The 17,103-nt window shown below is 45.6% G+C and overlaps 2 protein-coding genes across 2 annotated transcripts in view; one reads left to right on the forward strand and one right to left on the reverse strand.

The window, feature by feature from the left end:
• The window catches only part of LOC105567467 (zinc finger protein ush), a 198,936-nt gene extending 184,818 nt beyond the window's left edge, over positions 1-14,118 (reverse strand). Inside the window, exon 1 of the mRNA XM_012022362.1 lies at positions 13,530-14,118. Coding sequence (XP_011877752.1) covers positions 13,530-13,569 — 40 coding nt within the window. The 5' untranslated portion in view covers positions 13,570-14,118. The remainder of the gene's footprint in view (positions 1-13,529) is intronic.
• Positions 14,119-16,484: 2,366 nt separating this feature from the next.
• Positions 16,485-17,006, forward strand: LOC105567468. The gene has a single exon (XM_012022364.1). The coding sequence runs from the start codon at positions 16,614-16,616 to the stop codon at positions 16,941-16,943; it is 330 nt and encodes a 109-aa protein (XP_011877754.1). The 5' UTR covers positions 16,485-16,613; the 3' UTR covers positions 16,944-17,006.
• Positions 17,007-17,103: the final 97 nt, after the last annotated feature.

Genomic DNA, 17,103 nt, shown 5'->3' on the forward strand with positions numbered 1-17,103 from the left:
TAATCGCTTCTAATTTAAAAACTATTATAGCCTCGACACTTTTGTATTAGGATTTTCGTCTGGAAATGTTCTAAGGAATCTGTCATTAAGAGAACCTCCGGTGGTTTTAGGACACCCTGTATAGCACGGAATATAACGGCGTATTACCAACATTGATCTAATTAAAATTACTCTTGTTAATTTAGTAACAGTATTAATGAAATTAATGCGTTTTACCGAATTCTTAATCGTTTAATATTATTAAATTAACAAGATTATTTCCCATTACATCGATGCTGTTAGCACAACATTTTTTTGTCCTACAATCTTTAGCACGACTAAAGGTTTGGTTAGTATAACAGATGTATGCACGACGGTCTCTCGTCTTTTTTATGATAGAACGCCCCATATTGACAGAATAGATACATAGCTTGCATTCTTCGCCGTCTATAAGCATTTCCAATTGCTTAAATCCATTCATTTATCGGTGTGCGACAATCTAGTGCGAATAACTTTACATAACTCGCTGCGACTTCGTATACCGCAGGTTAAATTTGCATAAACACCCTCGCTTTGTAAAGCTGATGCGTTCGTAATAAATATCTATTCATCGGGCCTTTGCTCGTCATCTTTTCAATCTTCCGTCGGAATACTTCGATCCTGTCCTGTCCCTCACAATCAATCGAACATAAATCATGTGAAACTAGCACGTTTAACACAAAACTCCTTGATTAATAAATGATCAATATTGCAATCTGATTTAATTATTCACCCAACAAAGTTTATTTAATGATACGTAAAATTAGTTTATTTAACGATACGTAAAATGGCAATTTTACTTTCGCATTTCCTTCCTCGTTGCTCTTATGACTAAAACGATACACAAAATTCATGCCTCAACCAAACGTATCATGAACAAAGAGTTTCCTACGTATTCGCTTCAGATATCGTATATTATCTTAGATTATGCATTTTTCCAGACTGATGCGTCGGATCGTGTCAATTAATGCATAATTGTCATTGAGATAAGAGATTAAAAAAACTCGTCTGATGCATTCGTGTTAGCTGATTCATACATAAAATGATTCACGTTGCTTAAGGAAAGAAGAAAAATATCGATTGTGCACGCGATTGTCGTGTGTTATTCAGAATATAAATAATTAAATTATAATATGGATAATGAGTAAAACACTAAATTCCAGATAATAAATGAACACGTTCGCGAAACTCTCAATCTCTCCTAAATTTCTGGAGTGAAATTTTCACTCGAATCATGATGTCACTGACCACTTCACTATTCGTGAATTAATTCACTCTAAGACAAAAAGTGAAGAACTCCACTCTTATTTTTAAAGTGAAGTCGTTAGCACTGCAAATTATCTATATGCGATGATCATAGTGAACAAACAATAGCGAAGCTCTCGTCCGTGAATTTTGTACTGCTAACAATAATCGATTAAAGTAAAACGCAGCACTCTTTTCAGAATTGAAGAATCAATCCAGGTAAAGAGTGAATAACGGCGCTCTTTCAAAAAGTGAAATTGCACGCCAGTCGAACTGGCAGTATTTTCATTATTTCTTCGAGTGAAATCACGCCCCGAAGGAGTGAGATTCCACTCCAAAAAATTTAGAGGTTTCTATTTCCACCGCGTCGCTTCCGTTAAATCGCGATCGCGCTTTTTAAGCGCGTTATTAATCTCGAATCGTTCGCGATTAATTGGAGAAAAAGATCAGAGTGCGTGGGCGAGCGTATCGCGCGGTCGGGATCGAAAGAGTGCGAGGGTATCGGGAAGCCACTCTGCCTCGCTGCCTTATCTCGAAACTTGAGAAAACGCAGACTCTTCGTAATCTACGTGGTGTATCGAATCCTTAAAATCAACGTTCATAGGACCGAAAATGGAAAAAGAGAGTGTGTGCGTGTGTGTGTGTGCGTGTGATGCAAGAGACACTTATTCTATTCTCGGAAACCGTACGCAGCGGAGACAGCAGATAGAAAAAGAGATCCGAGGAAGAGAAAAAGATATAAATTTAAAATGACGTTATAGCTCACGTTGATAATCTTTTATTCGATCTTCAACCGAAATTGTATTTGATTAAGACTGGAATCTTTAAGAGATTTCATATCTATTTCTTCAAATCTAGCCAATGTTTTATTATAGTACAAGTGAATAAAAATTTAGTAGATTCCAAGAAACATGATTTTAACGTATCTCCGAGGGGGAAACCGCCGAGGGTATTGTGGTGTACAGACTTGAGGCATTACTAAGCATTACTAGGCTTTTTTGGGCATTAGTTTGGGCATTAGACCTTGCTGGGGTATCATAAAGATAAATAAGATAAAATAATATAATAAGATTAAATAATGCCCACTGGGCATTAGTAGGCATTGGTGTACAAGATTTTATCTCCCGATCATTATTTAATTAAAAATAATTGGAAACCGAAGCTTCCTCGAATCGAGTCCCGCGGACAAAGTGCGCGAACCAAGTCCCAGATCCGAGTCCGTAACTCGAGGCGGAATTTCTCCCGCGACTCGCCACGACGAAGATCGGCGATCGATCGACGGCGGTGGCGGCGAGAAGAGCCGGACGAGCCAAAAACGGCGTTGCGCGACCCCTGCGCACGTGTGCACAAGAGGACAACACGGACGGCCGCGCGAGAAGGCACGATCGCGATACCGCGGTCATGCCGCGAGCCGAATATTGGCCGTAATGACTCGATACCGTAGATTTTAGTCAACCGCGAGCGTCACGTACGTCGTGCCATCGAACGCCGATCGAACGATCCCAGACGCGCGTGATCGGCTGCGGCGCGTGGATAATCACGGCTCGCGGAGAGCGATAGACGCGTTAATCGGGATTAGAGGTAAGCGCTATCGGCGTCGATTAACGGAAACGAGCGATTCGCGACTGCGAGCGTTTCTGGCGTTGCCAGTATCAATCGGGAGCGTATCGTCCAGGCTCTTGAGGACGATGGAATCGAGAGCTATTTATAACACTAAAAAGCAATCCAAACTTCAAGGTATCCGATTACGCAATCTTTTCGAAAGAGCCCGCCTGAAGGTCGTTGCGATTATCCAGCGAAAAATCTACACGGAATTTTGTTTGACAATTTATCCTGAAAATTGTATAATCGCAGGACAACACGGCATTTCCAAAGAATTTTATAAGAATGTTTTGAAATTTTATCATACATTGTATGGTAAAATTTCAAAAAACTGTCACAAAATTTTTCAAAATCTCGCATTGTCCCGAGATTGTGCGATTTTCAGGATAAATTTTAAAAGAAAATTCTTCCCGTGCAGGAAAACTTAATAGGAAAAATATTTGTTGGGGAGAAGATTGTCAAAATGATAATTGAAAATTTTTACAGATACAATATTCGCAAAGATTAAAAAATCAATCGAGAAATTCACATAATTGACAGAAACCTATCGCAGATGTAAGAGTAAATGGATGGTCGCGAAAGAAATCTTTGTTAATTGTAAGGGAAAAGCGTTTCTAATGCAAAATGATCTAACGCGTAATCGCGGATTGCGAACGTCGAACGAAAAATCTAGGAAAACTTAGTGAAAAAAAACTCGTTGGAGAAAATATTGCGATGGCTGTCAAAACCATAACTTGAAAATTAAATAGACAAAATCTTCGCAAAGATTAAAACAGTCGATCGAGAAATTCAGACGATGATTGAAACTTGTCACGGATGTAAAAGAAAATGAACGTCGCGAAAAAACTCTTCGTTAATTGCACGAGAACAGGATTTTTGTTGCAAAATAATCGTAAGCGCGATTTGCCGTTTCATGTTTTTGATCGGTAAGAAATCGATGATCCACAAGATCTCTCGCGACAATCTAGCTGCCAATCGATATTCCTTACATATTGAAATGTTACCATACATTCTACTGTAGTAAAATGTATGGTAAACTTTCAAAAAAACTCTCATAAAATTTTTCGAAATGTCTTGTCCCGAGATTACGCGATTTTCAGGATAAATGTTAAGCGAAAATTCTCCCCGTGTAGGAAAACTTAATGGTAAAAATATTAACGTTTTTGGACCACGTATGTACAAAGTGACTCGGAACACAGAGCGTGTAAGTCAAGGGAAAAAGAAAGAAAGAGGCGGAGGAAGGTCAATCAGCGGTCCTTATCTTCCCCTCGTCCGGGTCCCTTATTTCGCCGCCGTTGCCGCGGATGTCTCCCGCGATCCCTCTCTCGCTCCCCCATCTCCCCCTCTCTCTCTCTCTTTCTCCCTTCGGCGAAGGCCCTTCCTGCCTTCGCGAAGAAACGCGCCGGAGACAACTATCGCGCCGCTGATCTCGCCTAGTTAGCCTTTCTTCCTTCGGTCCTCTCCCGCGCGTCGCCCCTCCCCCCTCCATCCTCCTCCGTCGCCCTTCGTGCCCTCACCTGTAGTACCTCTTGTTGGTGCACCTCGTCCTTCCTTCAGTGAGCGCGGAACCGATACCGGGACTTGGCCTCATAAATACAGACTCGAGGAGCCGAAGCGAAGGGGGCGACGGGGAATCGGGGGGGGGGGGCAGGGGGAGAGGGGTAAGAAAGGGAGAGAGAAGGGCGAGCCTACAAATTGCTACACCGCATTGTGGTGTCACTCCGGCCTGTTACGACACGGCCCCGGCATCTCGCCGGAATGGTGTCCGCGCGCTCGCGCGGTTCTCCTCTCCTTCCTTGTGTCCACTGCCCTTCCCCCCCTTCCTCCGTTCTCTTCGCGGTGTTGGCTGACTAAGGGCCGAGACGGGAGGGGCTCCCTACACGCGTGTAAACGCGCCTTTCCACCGATAACCCGCCTGTTCCGCCGCGAGTGAAGCAGGTACGATCTCTTTCGGGCCCTTCGAAGCGTCATCGGGGAGGGAGACGTTGCGGTACCCTCTGTGCGCGAAGGGTGGATTCGAGCGGGCGCGATTGGACGCTGAAAGTTCGAGACTATCGAACGTTCAAAGTGAAATCCTTGAATCGTCAATACGCGGAGTTTGATTTGTTAAATCAAGTAAAGCTCGGGACCTCTTGCTGCTTGGATACTAAAAATGTTTTACACTCGGGATATCGGTCTTTAAAAAATAACAAAAAGATAGAAACTCGATCGAAACTTGCAACTTCGGATCTTCTTAAATGTTCGCGGTAAAAAGACTGGTTAGACGACATTAGGCTGGCAGACGGTTTATTTGTTCGATTCCGACGTTTCGACCATACGAGTTGTGGTCCTTTTCAAGGAATTCGACAATAAATATTACGTCATCGATATTAAATTAAAAATGTTCTCCGAGTGCCGCCCAGAGATGGATGTCAAACTTCCGTTTTTAATATTTATTATCAAATTCCTTGAAAAGGACCACAATCCGTACACTGCCAAACAACATGTAAAATTACAATTATTATAGTGGGTAATATTGGGACCATTTCTATTAAATGGTGTATATTTACATACGTTGGTAAATTTACACCCTTGTGGGTAAAATTATTACCTTACATAATAAGTAAACTGCTTGCATTGAATTGCGTAAATTTTACAATTGTTTGTAATTTCTCATCAAGCATAAACAAGTATTTACACAGCAAAGAGTAGAAAAAATTTCTTTGGTAAAAGTACATAAATTTATATATTTCCGTTATTAATAGTGTAATCGCTACACTTATTATGTATGTAATTTTACATATTTTTTTTACAGTGCATGGTCGAATACGGAATCAAACAAATAAACCATCTGCCAGCCTATAATGTCGTCTAACAATTCTTTTTACTGTTAACTACTGGCGATTCGCATTCTTTCCTTCTTAAATATTGCAAATATTACACATCTCTTAAAAATCGAGCGAGTCCGAAACGTGTCAAGTTGACTCTCGTCATTTTAATCGTCGAATTTACAAGATAAAACAATCAGCCGCGATGTTAACGCCGCCGAAACGGGGACGCGAAATTAACGTACATCTCGCACGGACCTCGGTGCAGTGCCCGTCGCGATGCAAGCAGCTAACCGTACAAGACCAGGATCCGACACGACGGGCGTGCGTCAATGTGCTCGGCGTCGTGTCCATCAGCGACACGAGGCTCGCTCTCGGGGCGGGAAGGGGCCGCGGGGAGACCGCTCGATCGTCGGATCGGAGAGAGCGCGTTCGATTAAGCGGACGAAAAAGATTCCGGAGGTGTCGCTATCGAGCGATCTCGCCGCGATGATACGCGAGAACTTACTAGAGGAATCACATCTCGGGGGAGGCGCGGCCGGCTCGTCATATTAGCAGCGATACGCCGGCAACAACAACAACGGCAACAACAACGGCGCGGGAGAAAAGGGGAGACGCGCCTCCCTCGAGTCACCAGTGTCTCTCACGGACCTCCTCGCGACCGCTGGAGCACCACCTCACCCTTCTAATCACTCGTATTCGTTATCGACCGAAAAAAAAACACGCAATTAACGTGTAACCGCGCGCGACCGCAAGTGAGAAGAATCTCGCTGGCGGGAGGGGCCTGCCTGAATTTACCCCGCCTGTCCCAAACGGACCCGCCGGGTGTGAGGGGCCCGCGGCGATCAGCTGAGAACCGTCGTTTTGCGCGATCGACGGCGCGCGGGGCGATGGGAGATATTCTTTACGGCGAACACGATTCAATAAAGCATTCTATAAAATCATCGCTTATTAATTTGACGCTCGCGCTCGACGGGGGTCGCCGGCGAGACCCCCGCGGGGCGCCTCCTCCTCTCCTTTATCCCGCACGGCATCGTCGATCGCCGGCGCGATACCCGGCGCGGGCACGAGGGAGCGAGGAACACGCCGGGGCCCTCCCACGGGCCCTACGTAACACTGGGCACCCTCGGGTGGCGCGATGGGCCCCGGGCGCCTCGTTTCGAAATTGCGGCGACGTTAGCGCGCGGGAATTTACCATATTATTTATGGGCGCGGGGAAGCGCCGGGGGATGCCGATGAGCCGCGCGATACGAACCGGGAATCAAGAGAACGGGCCTTCGTAACGTAATAGAGAATAGATATTAATAGACTCCTCTATCCGTATCGTCCGTGCACCGTGCCCGGCGCGGCCAAACTTTTTCCACACGTTCGTCGGGCATTTTTGAGGATCAACCTGCAGCGTTGAACCGCGTCGCGTGAACCTGGCGCAATTTAATTCATCTCGTAACAATTTCCGCGGAAAAGGGCATGTCGCGGTGACATCACCGCCTCTCGTCTCTCACGCGCTAATTTAATTCGGATTACCCGGGACTAAATTAAATTAATATTTACCGAGAGAGACCGGCGTATAAATTTACATATCACGCGAGACACTTGAGAAAAATTCCGTCCCGGGTGTTACGGTCTTCAAGAAGCGACGAGCTTCCCCCATTTACTTTTTATTATTGATCTACAACACGGACGTACGGTACGTAAGGTACGAAGTGTGGGGAAAAATGAAAATTAACTTTTCGCCGGGAGAACGTGTTGCGTGACCGCGAAGTCCCGTCGCTCCACGTCGCCCCGCGGCGAGACGCGCGCGATTAACGCGCACAAATTTTAATCGAACGAGGATGACCAAATTTACGGCTAATCGCCGCCGACTGCACGACTGTATTTATAAACTGACGGAGATACGCGGCCGCGAGAGGAGGCGCGCGGTTGCCGCAACCGGCCGGCGAGCAGATACGAGATAAGGGAGCACCGAGTGACTACGAAATATTGACGACGTCAGAGGGGGGGGTCCTTATCTCGGGTTGGCGCGCTTTTCGCCCGAAACTCGCGCTTTTTCGCCGAGGCGCTGCCTTGCGAGGCGTACGAGTGCACACGTGCATCTCGGTCGGAATTCGCCGTAAAAGGCAGAAACGTCGGAGGGGGCGGGAGGAAGAGGAGGAGGGACGGGGAGGAGGGGAGGGGAGGGAGCAGCGGCGGTCGTGCCGCTCCGAGAGTCACGGGTCGCGATCGTTATCGCCGTCACATGTGTGCAATGCACGCGGCGAAAAGTATCGGCGCGTTATAAAAGTGCCGCCGATTCTCCCGCGGAATCGTTTCTACGTGGCAGAGGTTAGTCGCGGTAGCGGGGGGGGGGGGGGGGCAACGCGGGGAGGACGGGACACGTGTTCGACGGGACTTTAAATTATTCGCGGTGCGCCGATGGCCCTACGCCGAAAATTCCGGCGGGGAACTGATCGTGAAGATTTCCGGCAAATTCGATGCGAGTCGACTGCGAAAATGAGACTTTTAATTGACTCTTAATTAGCCACGCGGTAAACCTCGCCCTAGGAGCGTTTCGGCTCGATTAATTTGCAAATTTCCGAAATTTTTTTCAAGGGAATTTCACAAAATCCACTTAGACTTTCCTTTAAAAGAACTAATTGTAAGACTTGTACAGAGAGCGCAGTTGCAAGGCAGCCTGCGGTTTCGTTGAAAGAACTAGATTATAAAATGGGAAGAGAAACGATTTCAGCGATGTTATTCTTCTTACGAAATAATGAACATTAATCCCCTCGCATATTCGGATAAGAGTGTAAAGGGCAGAGATAAGCAGATCAAATTTAAAAAAAAATAGAAATTATAATAAGGTTGATTAAGCGGAATGATTATTCGAAGCGCAATAACGTACCGGATTTATTTTTTATAATCGCGAATATAGAGGCAACGGAGATACGCGAGAGGCAAAGCGACGAAGTGAAAGGGGAGGGGAAAGACGTATTAGCGGGTGGAAGAGGGGACGGGCCCGCTATTTTAACACGGCGTTATTAACTCAATTACGGTCGCTCCCAATTAGCAGTCACGCGCACGAGCCGGCTTCGCAATAATTACTCGGCCATTAACGTCGGTGTCCCACGAGAGGGCCCCGATGCACGTCGCATCATTTTCCTGTCCCACTACGGGGGACCTGCGGAAAGAAGCCTAGGAACTTGAGGATTGCTAGAAACTCGCGCCAATTTTCTCAACGTTTACCGTTAACGCAGCAATATTTTGTATCGCACAATACGGAGTAGCGCGCACGAAATCGGCCACACCCGAGTCGAAATGTTCGCTCTATGTTGAACCTTTAATTCTATTATATAGTAGGATCTGAGACAGTAAAAGAGGTCGAACTGCAAGTAGAAAATTTACTTCTACTTAAAAACTAATAGCGTCGGGAATTTCTACTTTTGCCAATTTAGCATTAAAGTAGGTCCTTTTAAGGAGCTAAAGCAAACTTTTAATTAAAGATTCAAGGGAGGAGTGAAAAAATATAATGTCACCAAAGTAGGTTATTGCTGATCTATGTAGGTGCATAGATCAGCTAAGTAAGTGTAAATTATCCTGAAGTGTCAAAATTGTGACTCGGGCAAACGCAACGTACGGTAAAAATGATAAATGAAAATGCCGATACATTGTTATACAAATAGTTAAAATTTAAACCTCCCTGAGTTAAAAATGTAACTGCAGTTACAGTCAGTATATTATCGAAGGAACCCGCAAGAACTGTATTTTGCATTTGCAGCCGGTTTTATGCGCCATCCTGTATAAGAATGTTCAAGAGATTTTGTATGAAATACGATCGAGTTGAAACAAGATCAGCAGGTTTGTTACAGAATTAAATTTTTTCTAATTATTAAAAATTCTGAATAAAAGTATTGTCGTTATCTTCCTCGATATTTTTCCAAGTCAATTGGTTTTTGAAGGCAAAATCGATGGGAATTTTTCGACGTGGAATCCTTCCTCGAGACGATTTCGGAGAGAAAAATCGAGAACGTCGCGCGAACTTACTGTCGAATTGTTCTCGCGAGAGAGCGAGCGATTTCCTCAAAACGAAATCAATAGGTTCGCAGAGCGAGAACATCGTGAAACGGGGTACCGGCGAAAGGAAGGGACAGAAGGAGAAAAAGAGGTAGCCGGTCCGACGAGTCGCGCCGGCCACGTGAAAGTGGGTTCCAACTTTCGTGATCGAGCCACGTGATCGCAAGATCGCATGCCCGCCGCGACAAGGGCGAAGGGGGCGGCGAAAAGGATCCAGACGGACTCACGGGATCTCGTCTGGCCTCGATTGTTTCGCGAAGCGGCGCGAGAAAAGAACGGAGACGGGACATCGGCGGGAGGTTGCTGATCCGCGGGAAAACCGAGCCGAGGACATCGCTCGCGCACTTTTCCCGCACTTGGCGGGATTTATTATACACAATAGTAGGACCTTGCTTCGAATAAATACATGTTTACAAGTCCATGGCGGACATTTTGAACATTTTATAAATTGAATAAATAAACAATGTGTTGTGATATTGATTTTCTGTGGCTTCGAAGCTTTACACCGTCATATCTTAAAAACATCTAAGACAGAAACAGAAAGACCTAAGACAGTAAAAGAGGTCCAACTGCAAGTACAAAATTTACTCCTGCTTAAAAACTGATAGCGTCGGAAATTTCTACTTTTGCCAATTTAGCATTAAAGTGGGTCCTTTTAAGTAGGAGCTAAAGTAAATTTTTAGAATCAAGGATTCAAGGGAGGAGTAAAAAATAGAATGTCATCAAAGTAGGTTTCGCTGGTCTATGTAGGTGTATAGATCAGCTAAGTAGGTGTAAATTGTCCTTAAAAGTGTCAAAATAATTTCGACTCGGGAAGTCGCGCGGAGATGTTCACGGAGTAGAAAAAAAATTTGTCTTCGACAGTCCTCCCTTTATTTCAGTACCGCGCGACGTCCTTTCTTCAAATCGCGATTCGAATGCGACTTGAATATCGCCGACAATCGTTACATTAGGAAAATCAAGGAATTGAAGCGCTAATGCGTTCCAATTAGAATTTCACGCGGCAGAATTATAGTATAAACGGAATAAACGTGTACATTATGAAATAAATGAATAAGTTTAATTAATTAATGCCGAAATAAATTAGTTGCAGCATGCCGGATCGCTGCACACGGCAGATAAAAGTACGCGCACGATCCGGAAGCTGCGATGGACAACGGTGTCGGGGATCGGTCGCCCCGTTAAAGGGCGAGGGCCGGCTGCGGAGGGCTAATTATACAAACGCGCGAAATCCGCGTAATCGCGATAGTCACATCTGTCATGTCAGCCGTCGAGTGCGTGCGTGCCTCACGCCGCGAGGCCCGTTAGAATCGAAAGGTCAGCTGACAGGCTTGGGGCGACTGAACGCGTCGCGTTATCAGGTAAGCAAAAAACTGCATACTGCTTTCGACGGCAAAAGATATAAACAGAATTTAGAGTCGCGCCGATCGACCGAATTTCTCGGATACGCGCCAACTTCCCCGTTCACCTCGCTCTCTCGCGATTCTTATTCTACATTCACGGAGATTCTTGCAGGCCTTCCGGTAACTTGATAAATTCCATCGCATTCCGGCAAATATTATTAAGAGGATGCAATAATATTCTGGTAGAGTTAATCTATGAGACTTTAATGCTGGAAACCTTTACGGCAGCCCGCACTTTTGGCCGGACAAAAATCACCTCCGAACGCAACGAAGATGACCATTGTAATGATATCAACGGTATTATCTATCTATCTATCTATTAAGTATCAATCTATCTATTTATCAAGCTATCTATCTATTTAGTATCAACATTAGAAAACAATGTGTTTCAAAAAATCAAGTTATAAGCAATCTATCAATATCGTGTTGTAAAAATTTAGATCTCTTTGACACAGAGATTTTCCATTAATTTATCATTGCAACTGTCTTGTGAATATGTGATAGTTTAACAATGAGTTTATAAATTGATTGCTATCTAATTATTATCAACATTAGAAAACAATGTGTTTCAAAAAATCAAGTTATAAGCAATCTATCAATATCAAGTTGTAAAACATCTAGATCTCTTTGACATAGAGATTTTCCATTAATTTATAATTGCCACGGACTTTCTTGTAAATATGTGAAGCAAGATTTCCTTTGCGGTATTATCTTTTTTTATTTCTTTCATTAACGTAACACTTTGTTGAATTCTCTCAGATTAAAATAAGAAAAGCGTAGCTTTACATTAAACGAGATTCGTATAAGGTTCGAGATACCGACGAGAAACAATTAACTGACAAACAATAAAAAGCTAAATATTTCGTAATAAAAAAAATTTGCTCAGCATCCCCGAAACAATTCCGTCCTTTACCTAATCCCTTGCCTCTTCGACTCCGAAAGATATACGTCGAATGAACCGTTTTGTCGCGAGAAACTCGTTCTCCTTCGGCGTCGTGAATTAATTTATTCGGTCGTTGATTTATCCTCGAAGGAATTTATTGCTTCCATCGGTAGAGAAGGAAAGGAAGAGGGAAAAGAGAGAAAGACAGAGAGAGAGAGAGAGAGAGAAACGGCGATTTTTTTAGTTCGACCACAAAGCTAAGCGCGTTTCCTCGATAACAGTATCTCGAATTTCGCAAATTTTCCATCGAACTCGAACACACTTACTTCTATCTTCGCTAAAATCCATTTCCAGATTGAAAGTTTCAGTATTTAACTAATGTCAAACCAAAAATAACAGACAGTCAACGATTCTGTCAACAGTTCTTTTTTCAACACAATCTACTTCGCGTCAAAAATAATCTCGACAGACAACCGTCTCGTAAAAGGCTCGGTTTTTCGTTCTCTGGTCAACCGTTAACCATAGGTTATTCGATTCTCTGTCTCCTCCCAGATAATAATACAGAAAAAGCTGGAGACCAACCCCACACACGTAATTGCAACATTCAATTGTCTACCTACGAGTACAATTAAAAATCATAATCCAACGTTAGTCGTAATTTGTCCCCTCGCGAGAGATCATCGGTTCGATTCATAATTTATCATATTTATCTTCTCGCCGCCACCGAACGCGAGATCCCGAGGCGCCCCGCGGTTTTGAAAACGGTCTCGCGCGCGCACGCGCAAAGGAGACGCACTCCGGTCGTTTAAACCGCCAGCACACCGGGCCATCTTCCGTACGGAACTCAAGTTCGAGCGGACGAAATTCGAATCGACGCGCGATCACGGCTGCGGTCGGGCCTGTCGCTTCAAGCGTTACGAACTGTCCTTCTTCTCCCTTTTCTTCGGGGCTGTCGTCGGAATGTCTCGTCGCCAAGTCGCGCGCGATAAACGGAACCCGCGCGATGACGAGCGATGGCGGCGACACGCGGGATCCTCCGGCCCCGAGGAAAAAGCACGCTGTCAAAACACACACGGCGTGGCGCGCGGGGCGAGGCATGGCAAGACGGACCGGACACCGCGCCAGGCATGGCACGTGTCGCCGAGAGAAGCGGTGCGAGAACAATTAAGGGCCGAGTTCACAAACGTCGGTCAACACCAACGGCTAACTGATTTCGCCTTTTACTTACAATTAGATAACAATACAGAAAAAAGGTAACCTGACTACCTGGTATAGATATACCTGATTTAACAGGTAAAATAGTTAACCGACACGTGTGAAATTGGCCTAATGCCCGTTTCTATCACAACGCAGATTAACTTTAATCTCGGCATAAATTACCGGTCTTTTCCCACCTCGTAAAACTGAAGAAAGATACAAAGTAAGTCGAGCCGAGATTAAAAATTAAACTGCGCCGGTAGAAAAAACGGGTATAAGCCGGCGGCGGGTGAAAAGCACATATTCAGGAGGGGGGGGACTCACGTTTCAGCGGTTTGGGGTTGCTCTGCTTGCGACGTGACATCCTCTGCGCTCTGCCATCACCCGCTCAGCGTGGACATGTTGCGTCGCGTGGGTGCAGCGTGGTAGGCGATGATCACAGGCGAGAGACGGACGGACGGGACGGTGAAACAGATCGCGGACACAGCACACGTGTACGATAGCGTGCGAAGGGATCAAAGGAGACGTAGGAGAGGATGGCGACAGAGAGAGAGAGAGTAGAGCAGCGAGAAGCCGACGGACAGATCAGCAGCGACGGGACGGGACAGAGCACGAAGAAACGCACTTCCCCGGCGACGCGAGGGGACTTCCGGCCGTGGCGCGATACGATTTCGCGATACGTGACGCGAAGCCCGTGACGTGCGGCGACGGCAACGACGACGGACGCCGGCGGCGCGGCGCTTCCGGTAGACGCGAACGCACACGCCGGATCACGTTCAAACGCGGCCGCTGTCAGCGCGCAACTAAACAAACGCCGAACGCGCCGTCAAACACTGCCCCCCCACTCCCCGGTCGCGCCGCTACGGCGTGACCGCGTGAGCGCGCTGGTAGACTCCGGACGGCCCCGGCGCGGCAAACTTTGAATCGTCGCGCGCGCGCGCGCGAAACGGCGCGACCTGCGTGGGTGTCGCGCCGCGATCAAAATTCGCACCGTACCGCCATCTCGGGGGAGCATCGCGAAAGGAAGAGATGTTAGTTCGCGAAGAAACGGACGGTAAGTTACCAACGCGCGCGCGCGACGCGTCAGGATCCTTTTCTCTAGCGCGAGCGCGTGAAAAGCGAAACGTTTCATTGACGAGTTGAATATTTGCAGGGTTGGGACTCGTTAAGCATCAGACTGCGGATTGAAATCGCGATCAGATCGAAATTTGACCAGTCAGAGTATAGTTTACTAATCTCGAGTTTAGTTAACGTTCAACACGCTCATGCGTTAATTTAGTGAAAATAACTGAAAAGAAATGTTAAAGCAGCACAATGTGTACTTATTTTTTAATCTTACACGATGCATCTATAAAATAAAGCAGTAGATCTCTTGAATTCTCTCTTTCAATTAAATATTATTCAACAATTTTTCCCTTTTTGCACTTTTAGTGAAATATTAAGACAAATTTGAATTTTTCCTTTTATATCTACAACAACATTGCACGTAAAATATACGTAAACTTGTCCCTCGGTTCGCGACAAATACTCCGCGTAACTCGAGAAACGAGCGTACGCACGCATACGCGCGCGTGCGTGATTGCGCGCTTCTTCCTCATGAAGAACAAAAAGACGATGCGACGCGCAACATCGCCGAGCCGTCGCGAATAAAGTAAACGAGCAATTAGCCGCGGGAATATAACGGACGAATTGACTCACCGATCGACACGACGCTCTTGCCCGCCTGACGCCATTGCCGAGTGGAACGCTCGTTTTCGTCGACGCTCGTTTCAGCGGCCGCACCGGGGCGAAACGCGGAAATCCGAGTCTCGCAGTACCAATTGATACGATGTGACGCTCGGCCGTCACTTCCCACGGCACTTTCGACGCGTTTGTCGCACGTGCGACACGTTCCGGGCGGGAAAATAAGGCGGAGTCCAACGCGCGACGTCCCCGGCTTTCGTTACGATGTACGCTGTGACGTTGGTCGCGTTCGAACCGACGCGCCGGCAACTTCGCGCCACCTCGCCCCGCGGCGCGAGATACGAACTCAAGTGCGCGCAGTACATTTCTGTATAACGCGAGTTTGCCTAACGCGACGGAGAAAGCGCGGCAATGACCGTATAACACGATGACAGGGGACGGATGACTTCGATCGAGTTAATTATTTAAAAAGAGAAAGTAAGAAAGAAGCGCGGAACAACATGTCAGGACTTACGTACGTGTATCTTGCCTTTCGCGGCGCAAAGTTGGGACAAATATTTATAAAACCAGAATTATTATTCTAGTGCACTAATCCCTTGACAGCTGAGGGCTTGAGACTCGGTTCTATTAGGCTTTCATATAGAGCTAGCCCGATCTACCTCCAAGTCTACCTGCACGGCCTATCTTTTGTCGCTGACCCCTTCGTCGCGTTTTCTCGCTCTTTCTCTCTCTCTCTTCCTCTCTAATATAAGGGGCTGCGGGGCTGCTGTTAAATTAATAGGCATCATCTGTTTAGTCCACCGTGAATCTATTGCCTTCGGAGCGAAATTTATTTAGTAGAAAATTCTTTGTAGATTGTGTAATCGTCGCGAAAAAGATTTGTGACTGAATCTGGACGTTGAAAACCTGCTATCTCATATTAGAATCTCATATAAAATCTATCTCATAATGGAGGACTGTCCTCTATAGATTTTGCATCTCTCTCTCTCTCTCTTTCTCTCTCTCTCTCTCGATTCTTTCGAGTACCACCTTCCCCGTCTCTTCTTTCGTGCGGGCGATACGCGTTAAATACATGTAATAAAACATGTCGTTTCTTCATCGTTCGTCGTTGAAAAGTTGAACGCTACGACGAAATTTTAACGAAAGTTTTATACTACAAGACTTTTCGGAACTTTCCCACATGGTTTACTCTATGTGCCCGTTCTCTATCCTTCGGCAAACCTTCCAAGCCTAAATCTGTACCCTCGTACCAACCATTCTATACAATCCGGATTTTTAATCCCGGTCTAACTTAATGGTTTCCTATTTTCTGCCGTGCTTCACAACGAACGGTATCATGGGCGTATCCAGACTTTTGTCTAGGGGGGGGGGGGGCAGAACAGGATTCACCTGTAGGCGAATTATGTAGCATAAATTAAACTACGTACTTATACAAAATCTTTTTTATTTATATAAAAATTAATTTTCTGGAGTCCTCGGCAAATCTAATAATTATGTTATTCGTAATCGCAATGGGGATCCCATTGAGTCTAGGGGGGGCAGCTGCCCCCCCTGCCCCCCCCTGGATACGCCCATGATCTCTTTGGCATAGGTCAGAGTTCTTAATGAATATTCGATTATCATTGAAGGTATTTGTCTACGGCTTGCCGTGTAAAGAATTGGATAACGGAAAATGTGTGGTCCGTCGATACGCGAGCTTACAAGGATATACAAACTGTGCGTAGAATGCATCGTGCGATGCGATTGAAACTTTGCGAGAGCGACAATGGGGAGATCGACGAGGCCAGTAAAATTCAAAAGCCATGGTGTCCGAATATAGAGACAATTTTAAAAGATTTTTCTTCTTGCCCGACCATAAAAAATATATGTCTAGATATTCCGATCTTTGGTAAAGGATTGAATCAGAGCGATATGGCAGCCATTCAATTCTCTTTCGTCGGGATAATTCTGCTGTACCCCCACGAACTCGGTATTCATGCTAATGAGGAAGATTTAGAAGCGTTTTGTCACGTATGGAGAAGTATAGGATATCTTCTTGGCATAGAGGATCAGTAAGTACCGTATATATATAAATTCACACATCATCGTGTGCGACGAAAATAGTATATAGGAAAGTCTCCTATTATGAGGTAGGTTCATAATATGAGATAGCCGAGTTTCTGCTAAATTAATAGGCGCCATGGCTCCAGCATGGATTTATTGCCCTTGGAGTGAA

Source organism: Vollenhovia emeryi, unplaced genomic scaffold (genome assembly GCF_000949405.1).
Source record: "Vollenhovia emeryi isolate VEMERY1.0 unplaced genomic scaffold, V.emery_V1.0 DF939137.1, whole genome shotgun sequence".
Lineage (NCBI taxonomy): Eukaryota > Metazoa > Arthropoda > Insecta > Hymenoptera > Formicidae > Vollenhovia > Vollenhovia emeryi.

Excerpts from the sequence above, each read along its gene's own strand:
- LOC105567468 (XM_012022364.1), top strand. The coding sequence starts at position 16,614 with ATGCATCGTGCGATGCGATTGAAACTTTGCGAGAGCGACAATGGGGAG.